General features: G+C 44.8%; 1 protein-coding gene across 1 annotated transcript; it reads right to left on the minus strand.

Annotated features, from left to right (window-relative positions):
* Positions 1-722: 722 nt before the first annotated feature.
* On the minus strand, positions 723-3,020 carry LOC147854098 (uncharacterized). The gene is made up of 5 exons (XM_087332311.1): positions 2,917-3,020; positions 2,610-2,790; positions 1,960-2,186; positions 1,441-1,858; positions 723-1,092 (listed from the first exon to the last, which is right to left on the minus strand). Exons 1-5 carry the CDS (start codon positions 2,986-2,988, stop codon positions 740-742), a joined length of 1,251 nt encoding a protein of 416 aa, XP_087188437.1. The 5' UTR covers positions 2,989-3,020; the 3' UTR covers positions 723-739.
* Positions 3,021-16,441: the final 13,421 nt, after the last annotated feature.

Genomic DNA, 16,441 nt, shown 5'->3' on the forward strand with positions numbered 1-16,441 from the left:
TTCAATAAATAGATGAAGGTAGTCACGCTATTTTTTCTGTACACATTAGAATTTAAAGGGGGGAGGGGGATGTGCACTAACTGAGTGGCATTTTAATCGAGGAGCTTTTAAAACAGGTATGCTTATTGCATATGGTCACTCCCATTTGTTATCTAAGCATACTAATTCACATAAACGGAACTAATATCGATCATTGACGATGATGCTTAATCTTGTTAGTGTAATTCTAAGGTACTAAAGTGGACATCTTTACATTTACTTAAGAAGTAAAGTGACAAGCGTGCTTTATTTATCATGATTGTTGCATTGTGAGCAACATGTTGATTTGCAAGGTAGCGTGAATGGGTTCAACACAACTTGGGTTTTAATTTAAAGTGAGGTTTGCAACCTCGTCTTCATACCATATGTTAAAAGAATGACTTGAACGCCAATTTCAACTCACTGAACCCTATTCTTGAACCAATATCATTTTGCAAGTCTTAAGTTTGTAAGAAGAAATGTATAACATAATTACATTCAAACACCTACAATAACAATTTAAAGTAATCACTAATATTCTCCTATTGCAGAAGCAAATTAGGGTTTGATGATCTGTCACGCATGAGTGGTTTTTGTGGGCTTTATTGATGGGATTAGTAACAACTCAAAGGATTTGTCCGGATTACGTTGTGGATGGAAGTATATCTAGTCAAACACATAAACGGAGCTATTTCTCGTTAACAGTACACAACCTGTTTTGTCACTTTGAGTGGCGAAGGACGAGGAAAGTCGAAGAAGCTACTATGGCGAAAACCGAAGAGAAGACGAAAGTGCCACCGTGATTGATCCCGGACATGGATATGTCGATCCATGCATCGAGCCATTCATAGATGGAGACATATACCTCCTTTCCCATCATGGTGTATAAGAGTCTTACGGGCGAGAGGATGATTTGGTATGTAGATGGTAGGAGATGAGTAATGCCCAAGTTGTCGAAGAATGCATCGAGGAACCATCGGCTGTGCACGGAAGCCACGACTCCGTCCACAATGATAGTGCCACCGCCCATTGTGAAAGGGTTGTAGAGGCCTTGCATCCTCTTGATGGAGATGTCTACATGTTAATACATGTACATTTTGAGTACTAACTAATGGAAAAACATATTAAAGTTGAGTAACACGCAAATTTAAACAATTTCGTACAAATTAGTTGTCATACTGTTTATATTGAATTATAAAGTCATTTAGGTGTTTTGAGGAATTAGGGTTCAGATTAATGCCTTTAGGAATTTAGAGTGAAGGTTTGGGTTTGAGATTTAGGGTTTTTTTCTAGGTATTTTGAGGGTTAGGGTTTGACATGATTGTGAAATTAGAGTTAAGGGGTAAAGTATTGGTGTTTTGGTTTTGGAGTACATAATGTAAGACCCCCCTTCCATGTGTAAATGTATGATGCGTTCTTTACCTTGTACAATGCAAAGGACAACACCCATGTCATCAGCACGACCATGATGTTGGACAACGGCCCACAAAACATCGCCCACATTGACATCTTGTGCGCGCTTGTAGACCACGGTGTCCAAAGGCAACTGCTTCGATGATGAGGAGCTAATATGATACATATCGGATTCATGTGATGGTGCACTACTACTAGACTTAGAGCTTGCTAGCAATGTAGGCACAAAATGCATGGGCGAGATGCGGAGGGCGAGATTGTTCCTGTTTTTGTTACCATTATCATTATCGGTACCTATCGGTGAGACAAATATTTCGAGGAAAACCGCCGTCGCATTCGCATCTTTATGCCCGAAGGCATAGATCTCTTCATAGGCGGTGCTCATCACACCTCCATGGCCGGCAGATGTCGGTCGCCACACCGCCACCTGACATAAACTCAGTTGTTTTTATGGATCATATAAATGATGAAGACCCAACATGATGATTCTACATATATGTGTTTGAGTGCGGTGGTTTTCGTAATTACCTCGTCGCCCAGACGAAGCTCCGACATGTGCTTCGGGTGTTGGCCGCGTGTGAGAACGACAGCATCTCCGGGGAAGCAGTTTCTTGTGCCTGAGACACATCCATTGAAAGCACCCATCATGGCATACACACCCATGACACCCACGATGCAAAATGGCGCCAGGCGCGGGCCCAACCCAGCGCAGTTCTCGGCCGCGAAGATACCGGTTACAATTCCTCGTATAACACCTGTAATTCATTCATGTAGGTCTCTTATCATGGTAAGACTCCTATCCGGCCCCAGGGAGCCCCTACACTTAGGGACCATTGAAAACCCACAAACCAAACCCAACCAAATCGAAAATTGTATTTCACCATGGGTACACATAGTTTCGAAATGCCGATATAATTAACGAAGTTTGGGTTCTAGGCCCGATAATCTCTTAATACTTATAGACATGTTATAACGGGGATGCCGACGATGCCAGCATTGTGTTTTTATCGTGGTCTAGTTAGTTTCTTTAGACTGATTCATCGCCTACCTATTCAAATTATGAGCTAGACGTGAATCCATTAACACAGCATGATGATTTCGTACTAATTCCTTCTAATTTTACTCTCATACTAATGCCTTCTTATTTACTCTATATATTCTAGTTATGTGCAAGGTACCATCCTCGGCGCCTCCGGGACAGTCGAGACGGTGCGTGTGCGACCAAGAAGGAGCTCCTTTTATAGAAGAAAGTTGGTCGCCTTGGCTGCGACCTGATTGAATAGAGAGAGCTTCAATATCGTTACCAATGAGGTACACGGCACAACCGATCTCTTGTGCGTCATTACTAGGGCACAATACCTGCATTACCCCAATGGAAGAGGCCAAAACCATGTTATGTGTGAGTGAGCCACTAAGATGAATTGAATTCAGACCCAAATCTTTTACTAAATCAATGAAAGACTAAGTTCTAATAAAATATTGTACCAAGGCTTTACGGCCATTGGCGATGGCCGAATCGACTTGCACCAAGAGTTCGCTACCAGGGTTTGAGTCCATGGAAGCATTGGTGCCTCCGGACACGTCTAGGCAGCCGCCCCCGACCGACAGCACCTGCAGCATCATGTATGTTGTTGTGCCTCTCTGCTCATCATTGATCGTAGTGTTTATGTTGAGCTGCCCCCGCGTGACAATGTGTTGGCAAGCGATGGCGATGTCCGAGGCTTGCACTACTGCCCAGAACAACACGGGGGTGCCGGCCGTGAGGAGCGATGTCGTGATCTGATTGCCCACAATCGCGATGAACGTGTTGGGGACAAGGACAATGCTGGACGTGGACGTGGACGTGGACGAAGCCGGAGAAATGGGTGCACTAGTTGGCGCAAAGACACCATCGGGAATAGGGGTGGTTATGGTTGCATATAATGTGAGCTCAACAAGGGGTAGGGTTCCCATGGCCGGAAATACCAATGACATGGCCATCATTGTTTGGACCAACAATATGACCCCCAATAAGGCCATTCTTGGGATTACTAGTATGAGGCTAGAGAGATTCACAACAAAATTCAATATAACACGAGAAATGGTTTTTTGGGGTGTGTTACCAAGATAGTGTGTTGCACGTTCTTTCTTATATACAAGTCTTCTCCTTACTTTTGGTTTGATTTTTGCATCCGGTTTAAATTCAAAAAAAGATGAGGAAAGAAAAAGTTATGGGAGGCTTTGCAACCAAAATATCATGACATGGGTATATAGAATTTCAAAAACATATCTCTCTTAGGATCATGTGATCCATCATGCATAGGTAATCAAATAATCTACAACACATAAACACACACTCTCTATGTGGAAGGACTCGACACATCTCTAACAAACTCGTTCTACGTTATCTCTTGTCGTTGTCTTTTTCCACTTAGTTAATTGTTCTCAATTAATCTTTCCCTCTGGTCTCCCTCATGATGTGGTAGGATTTCCCCTCATGAAGAGTTCTATGTCATGATTTTGGTCCCTTACAAACTTTTTATATACTTTGGACATTTGTCCGTATTCCATGATCATGATTTTGGTCTCTTGGCAACTTTTTATATGAACTTTTGGGTCCCTTGGAGGTCATATTTTGACATCCAAGGATGATGACAAAGCCTCCAAGGGAGGTCTCATCATCATACAATATCATAACATTTCACATGTAGCATGTATGTTTCGGTTTTATTATAACATTCCACCTTATGGTCATTGTATTACCTCGTATGATACTATACATAATTATCATTAAGTGGCAACCATGCATGATGGCTTGGTGGTAAACATGCATAGGACTAAAGATAGTATATATAGGGATGGTGTCAATATCCTCAAAGCATTGTACTTCAATGCTAATTCCCAACTAACATGTTCAAAACCGTTAGTCTTGTTCTTTTTGAAAATAAATAAAAAACATTTTTGAATCCCCTTTATTTTTTGATTCAATATTGTTTCTTGGCTTCTCCCTTGATGAAGTAATCTTATGAAGCTTTCTTGTAGCAATGGAGTTGCTAATAAGCAAGAACACGTATGTGTTTTGCATGAGATGCATGGCCTCACAATCAAATTTGTGGAAATAGACCAAGAGATCAACCCAAGGTTGCTTGCAAATTTATCAATGAGTGGAAGGAAGGCACAACAACATGATCGAGTTATCATGATGAGCCCACCAACTCAAAGTAGCTCTATCATATGTGTGAAAACAAGCTTTAGGAATACAAGATCCCTTACGGAGCCAAAGGTCAACTTCCTATTGTCCCTTTAGTATAGGGACATGAAATCTTGGATACATAGGATATGTACATGCAACAATATTAATATGTAGAACTATAGGATCGACAAGTTGGGGCATAAGATGCAGATAATAAGGAAAATTATCTTATAGTGAATAATGAATACCAAAGTATGGTATTTACCATACTTCGAGGGTGTTTACCATACTTGAATGATTGAAACATTCTCGAATCCGAATTCATGTATGGTACGTATGGTTCATACTATAATGTGAACTTTAGAGGGTTAAATCAAGGAAACACAAACATTTATATGATGTACCTCAATTGGTAAGGGTTTTTCTTGGAATGGAATGGTCAACTGTTCCAATCTTGCGGAAGCAATATTGAACCTTCAATGGGTCACATAAATAGATGGACATGATGAACGACAACAAATTTTTTATTTGGAAGAGTAGCTCTAGGAGCCTATAATAGGGACAAGAAAGCTCATTGTCAAGGATCTCAATTTGGTACTAGGTGGAACAATTGTCGAAATTTTACTTGAGCTTAGGATTGCAAATGAAGAGGGCGCTTAATACTGACGAAGACAGCCTTCAAGTAGCCCTTTCGACGTGGAAAGGGCTTTTTCCTAAAGGCCCCCCCTTTGAGCATTTAAAGCTCGAAGGTTTCCTCTTGCTTTGCAGAAACCTCTGTTCGAGCTTTCCTCTTACTTCAAGGAAAACCATGCTTCGAACTTTTCTCTTGGCTCACATTAATATGCATACATACATACATCTAAACCCATGCACATAGTTTTCCTCAAGCGCAGTACTATGCTTTTTAAAAGTGGTATATACAAGATATAAGAGAGACCTTGGGGTTATTCGAGGAAATATAGATGGACTCGTTCCCGACTAGGGAGCGATTAAGAGAGCATGCAGGCATTACGATAATTGCGGACAATGGGATAACAAGTCGTCTCCTTCTATAGTAGCTCCAAGCAAAGGAAGAGCTCGATAGTGCAAATGATAATAGGATGGAAGAATCCTATGGATGAGAGGACAAGCATGCATTGCAGAGGATATATGACAAAACTATGTAACCCTAATCGAAGAGAAAAGAAAAAGATCAGACGAACAAGTTGGGCCCTCTAAGAAGCATGACACCCAAGAGGCTGCCCAAAGAAGAGAAGAACTGATAATAGCCCCTATGTAAGAGGAAAAGAAAGAGTTGGTTCGACCAAGCTTTCTTGAAGATAGAACCAACCACGGATCTGAAATGGTTGATGGAAAAGTAGGTCTTAGAAAATCAGCTGGATTTCACCCTATGAGAAATCTTAGGACTACGACGGAGTTGCATGACAACTACAATTGAGACCCCAGTTTAGATTGGGGATGTGAAAGAACTCTTGGTGGCATTGATTGACCACGACTCTAAAATCAATCTCATGTTTTTAGACTTCTGCTAGAGGGGATGACAACCAGTCAAGACAAGACATGGGTGGAGGGTTGAGCGACCACAAGATCTACTGAAGAACTTCATGAATATTGCCCAAATGTGCAAGTAGAGGTTGACAATACCAAATTGGACCAATATTTCGTTGGTATAAGAGTCAACATCACATTCAGGCGATTCTCAAAGAGCCATACATTACGGTGTTGTGAAAATCTGTCACTATGTGCGGATCGCGAGGCGGAACCGCCGGGGTTCTGGACTAGAAGGATTTAGTGCAACACGTACAACACAAGAAAAATTCACATATAAGACGAGTAGATTAGAGAAAACGTTCGTTTATTGCATCAGAAAATAGATTCTTTTATAATTCAAGAATCTTGTTACAACGGGTTGGAGATGAAAATGAGAGATAAATTTTTTAAAGAAAGGAGCCAACAACCATATAAGGAGTGGTCCAATATGAATATATGAGATTATTCTTGAAAGGAAGGAGCCAACAACCATGTAAGGAGTGGTCCGATATCAATATGGGAGAGAGAAGAAGAAGGGAAAAAAAATAGAGGGAAAAAATGGAACATATATCGAGCTCTTTGTTGATCCTCCTTCCCAATGTTACTTTGCATGTCCACTTTTAGTTGCATGGCCTCTATTTTTAGTTGCATGGCCTCTACTTTTAGTTGCATGCTTCCATTTTTAGTTGTATACCTTTTACTTTTAGTTGCATGCAACCGTTCGTATAAATTGGCCAAATGACCCAATCACCATAAAGTTTAGCCCGTGCGCAATCCGTATGTGTGTCGCAACCAAACTGTAGACGCGCTCGCGCGCAAAAGTCCCGACCGCGCCGTGTATGAAAATGTTCACACGACCGTGCACGCGTACGCCCGAAACTTGCACACGTGCGTATGTCCAAAAAAGTGCACACGCACATGCGTACGCCCAAAGCGTCAACACAACCATGCATACACGCATACACACAAAGCATGCACACCACACAATGTAGCCCAAGTCACCTTGAACATTCTATGCTCCACACATTGATAGAATGAATATGTTTTGGTTTCCATTATATATCCTGGGTTCTAATGTTTTCCTATCTATGTGGGATATCTCACAATTTGTCTTTTCTTCTTTTTTCTTCAAACTTCACACTCACATAACTTGATATTTATCCATTTTATGCGTAGTAAAATATGTTATGAAGCTCTTGAAGACATCTATCTTTAAGCTAATCTTAAATAATTGTTTTACTAGTTTTCATATCGTGTATGAAAAACCACACGACATTTACCCCCACCAAACCTGAACATCCACCGGTATATGCCAATTGTGGTGAGGTTCCTCTTTTAATTACTCTTTTTCAACTTCGATGTTCGAGGCTAAATCATCCAGAGCTTCAATCTCAAGATTTGGGGCCTCTCTTCTCTTAAAGATCTTGATTCTTTTTCCTGCAATTGGCAAAGCAAGTCGAGTTCCATCTAACTCCGCTAAAAAATAGGTTGCATTGCTTTCTATTTTCTTGACCATATACGGGCCAAACCATCGTTTTGCGAACTTTCAAGCAGTGCTATATTGATTATCGAGACTAGTATCATAGACAAGAACCCAATCTCCTTCTTCAATTTTTCTTTGTCGAAGACGATGCTTTCTATCAAAATTCTCCTTGTTCTTCAATCGAGCTTGACGCAACCGTTGTATTGCCAACTCGACATCTTCGGGCGTCCGTTCTAGTTGTTGAATCCTTGTGGCTAGCAAGTCTTCCCCACTCATTTCCTCTTGCCATGGCAAAGATGTCCACGAAGCAACACTTTGCTCGATAAGCATTATTGGTTTTTGCCCTAATATGAGTTCGGTTGGCATATATCCTGTAGTCATGTTATGTGTAGTTCTATCAACCCACAATGTATAAGGTAGTAATCGTGGCCAATTCCCCATCTTGCCGTCGCAAGCCTTTGCTAGAGCTTTTACAATCGGACTATGTCCTCGTTCCACCTTCCCATTTGCGTCCGGGTTGTATGCCATGGTGAGTGATAGTTTGACGCCTATTCTTGAAAAGAATTCTTTAGCTTCATTTGCATCTAATTCTCCCCTATCAACTACTATTTTGCCATCACATCCGTATCGACAAATAACATCTTCAAGGAGAAACTTACAAACCGTTGAAGTTGTTTTATTCCTTAGCGCCTGTCCTTCTACTTGGTTGGTGAGATCCTCTCTTGCTAGCACGAGATACTTCATTTGCCCTAATCCCATCGACATAACCACTATGTCTACCAACCACTTATAGTGCATTGATAATGGATATGTCGGATGAAGTTCATCCCTATGTTGAATATTCGAGTATAATTGACATTGCTCACATGTTCCAACATAGCTTGCTACATCTTTGTAAACACCTAACCACCAATACTTCTCCTTGAGCTTTGCAAATGTTGCCCATATACCTCGATGACCTGCCCACACACTATCATGAAATTCAGCAATTAGTGTTTGTTGATCTTGTTTCTTGCACACCACTCAAAGTGGAGTTCCATTCTTCTTTGGAAACTTCCATAGATGTCCTTCTTTGAGGAAGAACTTGTAGGTCTTCTTCCAAATTCGGTAGAAGTCTTCCTTTGAACATGATTTATCCTTTGTAAGAGAGCTTAAGTACTTGCCAATTTCGATGAATTCACCCTCATAATCTTCTACTTTAAACACGGCAAGCACCCGTGCATAAGAAACCGTAAAGAAGTTTAGGCCAACATCTTCTTCGTCGGAGTGCAAATCTTCTTCACCCTCATACCTTGCCCTTCATAACATATCGGCCACCACATTATGCTTCCCATTTATATGTCGAATCTCGGGGTTGAGGGGCTTGATATAGGCAATCCATCGTAGCATAGCAATATCCGGTGTAGCACAACCGGATATCATTCCAAGAATAGGTAGACAATCAGTCTCGATTATGACCTCTATTCCGATAAGGTAGTCACAATCGGTTTTAACCGCGGATACTATTCCCCATAGCTCTCTCTTTACTTGGGCATACTTCCTTTGTCTTTCGGTTAACACCTTTAAACCGAATTGGATTGCATACCGATTCTTTTCTTTGTCTTCTTGGTTTATCACCCATCCAATTCCGGTTGGGCTCGTATCCACCGTCACATATATCGGGGTACCTTCGGTGTAGTCGGCTTTTCATAGTGCCGGAGCTTCCAATAATAGTTTGTTTAGCTTTTGAACCGCGTAGGTATGCTCATCTTCCCATTCAAAATTCTTCCTTTTCTTTAGTAATCCATACAATGGTTCAACGACATGAGCATAATGTGGAATCCATATGTGATAGAATGCACATGGTCCCAAGAATCTTCGCACCTATGTTTGAGACACACATTCTTCTTTCATCACTTGAATTGCGTTTACCTTGGATGGAGATGGCTTCCGGCCATAAGACCCACATAAGTGTCCTACTACCAATATTTCTGGTTGACCGAATGCAAACTTCTCTCCCGAAAATGTGAGATTTGCATCCTCAAGCTTTTGCAACACCTTCTCGCTATCCTTTATATGATCGATGACGAATCTTCAGCAACCATCTTCATCTTTCGATTCATCTTTTTCTTCCACAAGCATCCTTTGATTGGAATATCATCTAAGAAGGGCATTGTGATATCAGGGATACAATCCCTCAACACTTTGTTCATGGAATTCACCATGTGGGCTCATTGTCGTTATGTCTCTACTATCGACGACCAATTGAAATTGATCATAGCCCGAGTAGAGATCACCAATGGAATAGATCGATCTTCCCACGAAGGCTTCGGCAAATTCATCCACACTTGGACCAATTCCTGCATTTCGGATCGTCACCTTGTTGACGGGTTGGAGATCTTGAATAAAGTGTAAGGACCCGTTCTTCTTCGGCACTGTAAACCATCTATTGGAGTAGGGAGCATTGGACGGCTCAAGTATTCCCATCCTAACCTTTTCCTTTAGAAGCTCAATCAACTTCGGAATGTGAACTCTTGGAACCGGTATCGGCTTGAGGTTCCAAGGTACATGCGGCACCGTAAAAATCACCATCGGCTCTATCATCTTCGGGTCGGCACATCCGATCTCTTGTGGAGAGAAGGCAAAGGCTTTCCCATGTCTCTCTAGCATTCCGCGGAACATACTCTCCTCTTCAGGGAGAAGGAAATCTTCCCTTCCAACTTGTAGCTTTCCTTTCGTCTCTTTGGTGAAGACATGACCTATTGCCTTTGGATCCCTTAAGCTCGGATCATTAGCAACTTCCTTCATCTTCTGCAAGCTTGGCTTGATCTTCTTATCCAATTGCAACTGGCTTGATCTTCTTATCCACCGTTTTATATTTTGTGTTGACTTTAGCTTCCTCCATCAAGATGCCTCGATGATATTCATCGATGATAGCGTACATGTTGAGGGAGTTAACCGAAATCACATTTTGATCGTGAGGGTAGCTCAAGTCCATGATTTCCTCGATTTCGCCGATGGTGTCGTTAAATGAGGCTTCCTCTAGAATATGAGACACGAATTCTTCTTTTTGGATTATGCTTTCTTCTTTCAACATCTTCTCGAAGTCTTGTATCCGACGCTTGTCCTTCTTGTTGAGTAGTGTTAGTTTACATGCGCCACTAGGTGTCACACATGTTGCTTCTCCTTGCGATCCACTTATTTTGCTTCCTTGTGGGGACTTATGATTGCTCGGACTATTTGTGCCCCACACTTCAATAGTCCGCTCTAAAAATCCGAGGATTCGCCTCCAAGGCTATCTCGGTTCCTTTCGTGATTAGCCCGCATCGTAAGGAATTGAATAGATCTTTGATTGTCAAGGCTCTTGACTCGCGCGAAGGCCGCTCCATTATTGAACACCTTAGTCTCCATCCGAGACGATGTGATATATGGTTGTCCTAGGATGACGGAATGTGAAGCCGAGTCTTGCACGAAGAAGTGTTGATCCATCTCCACATCTCCGAACGTGACTTTAACATTGGGGCGAGCTCCGTACAGGTCTTCTGTGGCCTTCGTTGTTGCTCGTATCTTCCATCCGTGGTTTGTGTTGATCGGCCATCTTCCTTTCTTGTAGAATTCGGTCGACATGAGGTTGATCTCCGAACCATGGTCAATCAAGGCTACCACGGTCTCTTTCTTCTCTCCGATCTTCACTGGCGTCTCCATTGTCGCTCTTGCCCAATGAGGCCGAGAGTAATGGCTGTCCGCCATCACTTCTTCTTCCTCCTCCTCTTCTGATCTTGCCATGGTTATGGCACTTGTTTTCACCTCCTCTTCATCCGATTGTTGCCGCTTTCGCTTAATCAAGTCCACGATAGTATCGTGGAACTCCTTCTTAGCGATCCCAAGTAGCTCTCTCAAAGTAAGGTCGACATGACTGTCTAAAACCTTCTCCTCAAAGACCTTCCACAAATCGGTTGTTTGTTCTATGTCCGACCTTAGCTTGTAAGTCAGCGCCGCTCATTCTTTTCCTTTCTTCATAGATTCATCGACTTCCATCCGAGAAGGTTGGCTCGATCCACCAGGCTTCATGCTTGTTTCTCCTATCTCTTTTCATGGCATAGGTTGGGCTTGTCCTTCTTTCCCTACATTCCTCGTATTGTGAGGCTTTGATGTGCCATCTTCTTCACCGGTTCTTTTCCTCTTCTCTTCAACAAGAGCTTCATAGTTGTCACGCACAACCTCCGCAAAGCTCGTGTTATCGTCAACTGGATCCGACCATTCGGTAACTCGTCGCACATTCCGATTAGCATGTTTTAGATCCTCCAAATCTATTTTTCCTTTCTTTTCGCACTCGAATATGTTGTCCAGAGGACAGAAATGTAAAATTAGGAAATTAGCAGACGCCGAGTCCGAGTGTCACGGGCCACCAAGGGCTCGGCTGTGTGTAAGGGGAAAAGTTATTTAAACGAGGAACAGTACCTCAGAAAAGGGGAGAAGAAAATTATAGGCGGAAGCACTAGCTTAGTCATTCGAATTAGATAAACTTGTAAGGTCACTGGCCAGAGGCCGTGTTCTGTAATCCTTTCTGCCATAGTAATACATCTTATTTGTGCCTATTTTGGTTGCATGATTCTGTGTTTCGATCTATACCTATGAGTTTCACGCCGCCATGTCTATCAAAACCTCGTTAGTGTTTTCTCTCTGAACCCTGTATCTCTCTCAACGCCTCTGTACGAGCCTTCACGTACCACGCCCTTGAAGACCGATAGTCGCAGATCTATCGAAGGTGTTCGCCCAAAGGAACGGGTAACACAATTTGGCACGCCCGGTTACAGCTGTGAGTGCACAGCGAACTTCGTTGAAGGTAACCACCAGCCGCCGTTACGACGCCCTCTCGCACCATGAGGTCTCGGCCACCTGCCCGACGCCCTGAGCCAGTCGAAGGAACTTCCGACTCGGCGGTCACTAACCAATCCTTTCCCGATCAATTGGGGGCTTGTCCAGTGCAATCCTCGCCACCGGACACTCGATCGCGAGTGGATTCACCACCAGAGCCCCCGTCGAGCCCTCCGGAGGTCAATCAACCGGAACCAAACCCTTTTCCGGTGCTACCAGAAGAACCACAGTACGACATCATGCCGTACCCATACCCACGATATGCCGACGGACCTGACGCGGAGTCACACGTCCGTGCCTTCATATCCACGTGGCAGGCTAACCACTCCACGCACCGCCTCACACCGGCCGAAATCGATGCATCGAAGATTGCCGAGTTCACACTCTCCCTCGAAGGACCGGCCGCACGATAGTACTCTCGTCTCGAAATAGGAGAGGCCACCACTTTCCAAATCGTGCGCACAAAGTTCCTTGAACTTTTTCATCGCGAGGTGCCTAAACGGGAACTGCTACGACAATTCTTCTCTATATGCCAGGAAACACACGAAACGGTCGCCCAGTTCACAATCCGGTTCCAGGACCTCTACAGACAAGTGGCCGATGATGTCTCGGCACAACATATACCGGACACTTTCCTATCCAGTTTACGAGAGCCTCTACGAATGACTCTCGCACTTACAAATTTCGCCAACCATACTATCGAACAAGTCATAGCGCGCGTTCTCGCCCTCGATCGGAACCAGCACGGCACGGCCTTATCGATGACATCCTTGCAAACCACTCTTCCCCAAGAGGACAATCGCTTTCGCCAAGCCCTCCAATGCACTGCGTGTTCAGGATCAGGGCACCTAGCCCTCGAATGTCCCCACCGACCACAGTGTCCGATCTGTCAGTCTCGAGCTCACATGGTCGAGCAATGCGAATATAATATGCTGAACCACACAGCGGCAACACCGGTCCGCCAGATCGAGCCACGCAATACATACTCTCGGCAGGACGAGCGATACATCTACCACGACCAAGATAAGGACCAACCGCGATCCCCGGATCGATGGCGCCGAAACGACGACTACCAACGTGATAATCGTCGTGATTATTATCACGATGCCCGGCACGACGATTATGCTCGGTACGATGACGATCGCGATGATCGGTATGACCGAAGGAACTCACACATGGATCGGCGAAACGGCAATCGTAACACACGCAACAACAGAAGACCTAATCACAACCGCCGACGGGACGCTCCTCAACAGAACCAACGCAACTCCAACACACCTCGGAACAACCCTTCACTAAACGAGACCAAGGATCCACAACAACAGCTTCCACTTACAGACCGAGCAGACACCAGTAGCTCGGCCAACGTGACATGTTTTAAATGTAACCAACCAGGCCACTACGCCACGCAATGTCCGACAACCAACCGTGGCAAGGCACCCGCGGTAAACAGTATCATGGCCGATGTGCAAACGGTCACTACCCAGAGTAAAGCTCAACCTACTCAGTGGCAAATCCAGGATGAAGTACGACAGGCAGCAAAAGAATGGGTCGACACGGCCAATAAAATAATGCCGCACGCATGCAAATTGACATGAGGGACGGGCCCAGTGAAGTACAACACACCTCGGCCCCACCCACGTTGTCGGAGGACGACCAACTATGGGATGTGCTTACCAATTCCCGCATCTCGCTGCCCCTACATAAACTGCTACCACTCATGCCGAGATTTCGGGACACCCTGGCGGCACTACAAGCCAATACTAAGACCGAGACACTACCGGTACACCTCATCGACGCAGGTACCGGTCCACCACTCATGGATTCTCAAAACCCAGTCGTGCGAATCATCATTAAGGGACAAGACCTGCAAGGATGCATCATCGACGGCGGGTCCGGTGTAAACGTTATTAGCGAATCAACGTGTCTCAAACTCGGCCTGAATGAATGGGAACCATGCCCCTTTTGGCTTCGGATGGCCGACACCCGCTCCGTTCGCCCCATTGGTTTAATCCGCCATCTCGACTTCACACTCGGAGGACACATGTTCACAATCTCGGCCGTCGTGCTACGACTGGAGACACAAGGCGCCTACCCAATGTTACTAGGTCGACCGTGGTTGCATACAACGAATATCAAGCAACATTGGCAACGCAACATGATCTCATTCCGAAAAGGGAAGACAAAAGTCCAGATCATCACTGAAGAACGAGTCCCCGTCGCCCTCAACACTTCGCCGTTATACGCGGAAGGAGTCCATATACTCGACGGATTGGCCGATGCGGAGGTCGATGACTTCCTAGATGATCATCCCACGATCATTGCTCTCTTCGAAATCAATGCCTTACCAACCATCGAGCCATATAAAGACGAGGGAGTCACGGAGGAGTCACCACCCCAAGATGAACCCGATGCAACCACAGTGGCCGAGCTACGTCATGCTTGGGAGGCTTTCGAACGCGAACTCGCCGTTTCACAACGAGTGAAAGCATCAACCCTGGAAACAATAAACCTTGGTTCGGACGAGAATCCCCGTACGGTACAAATTGCCAATAATCTACCAACCAGTGAACAGGCATGCCTCGTAAAATTACTCACCGACTACCAGGATGTTTTCGCTTGGTCTTACACCGATATGAAGGGGCTGGATCCTCAGTAATACCAACATCAAATTCACATCTTACCCGACACTCGGCCGGTTCAGCAGAGGCGCTACAGGATGAACCCCAACTACGCCGCTAAAGTCAAAGAGGAAATTGACAAGTTACTCCGAGTGGGCTTCATTCGCCCTGTTAAACGGGCTACATGGTTGAGCCCGATCGTAGTGGTCCCCAAGAAGAACGGAAAAATCCGCGTCTGTGTCGACTATCGGAAGCTTAACGCGGCAACCGTCACCGACGGTTTCCCTCTCCCATTCACGGATAGCGTCCTCGACACGGTAGCCGGCCACCAATGCTACAGTTTCCTCGACGGGTTCAGCGGCTATAACCAGATAAGAATGCACCCGGAGGATCAGGAGAAAACCGCTTTCGTCACGGAATGGGGTGTGTTTGTAGCAGAAGTTGTGATGTTCGGTCTAAAAACAACACTGGCTACGTTCCAGTGCATCATCACCGAAATCTTTCATGACTACATTCCGGCGTTCATGCAAGTTTTTCTCGACGATTTCGCCGTGTATGGCCATCGACGGGAACACATGACCCAGTTACGACTCTGCCTGGACCGATGTCGCCAAGCTCGATTGAGTTTAAACTCGGCGAAATGCGCATTCTTAGTCATCAGCGGCAACCTTCTCGGCCACATTGTTAGTCAAGAAGGCATTGCTATGGACCCGGATAAAGTAAAGGCAATTCTGGAGGCCACCGCACCCTCGAACGCTAAGGCACTAAGCCGTTTTTTGGGACAGATCCGGTGGCACAGCCAAATGATACGACACCTGGCCGATTTCGCGACACCCTTACACGCGGCAGTCCATCGCCTTCCTTTCCAATGGACGTCAGTCGAGGACACGACTTATCAGACCCTCAAACGAATGCTGTCACATGCCCCGGTGGTCCAGTCTCCGGTTTGGTCCGAACCGTTTCATGTCTTCGTGGATGCTTCGGACATCGCCATCGGAAGTGCGCTAATGCAATGCACACCCCCGAATTGGTATAGGCTCGTATACTACGCCAGCCGACGGCTCTCGACTGCGGAAAAGAATTACTCCACCACCGAGCGGGAGGCTCTCGGTATGATTTATAGCATCAATAAATTTAGGCACTATCTCTTGGGCGGAAAGTTTACCTTTCACGTGGATCACTCGGCCCTTCTTTATTTGGTCAATAAACAAGCCCTCACCGGCCGGTTGGCTCGATGGATGCTCCTACTACAAGAGTTTGATTTTCAGATTCAACATCGACCCGGGGTACAACATGCCGTCGCCGACTACTTGAGCCGTCTTGAGTCAGGAGAACCAGCGAAAACAA

This window comes from Azolla caroliniana, unplaced genomic scaffold (genome assembly GCF_043228905.1).
Source record: "Azolla caroliniana isolate FFs.n. ecotype wild unplaced genomic scaffold, voAzoCaro1.0.p SCAF_16, whole genome shotgun sequence".
Taxonomy (NCBI): domain Eukaryota; kingdom Viridiplantae; phylum Streptophyta; class Polypodiopsida; order Salviniales; family Salviniaceae; genus Azolla; species Azolla caroliniana.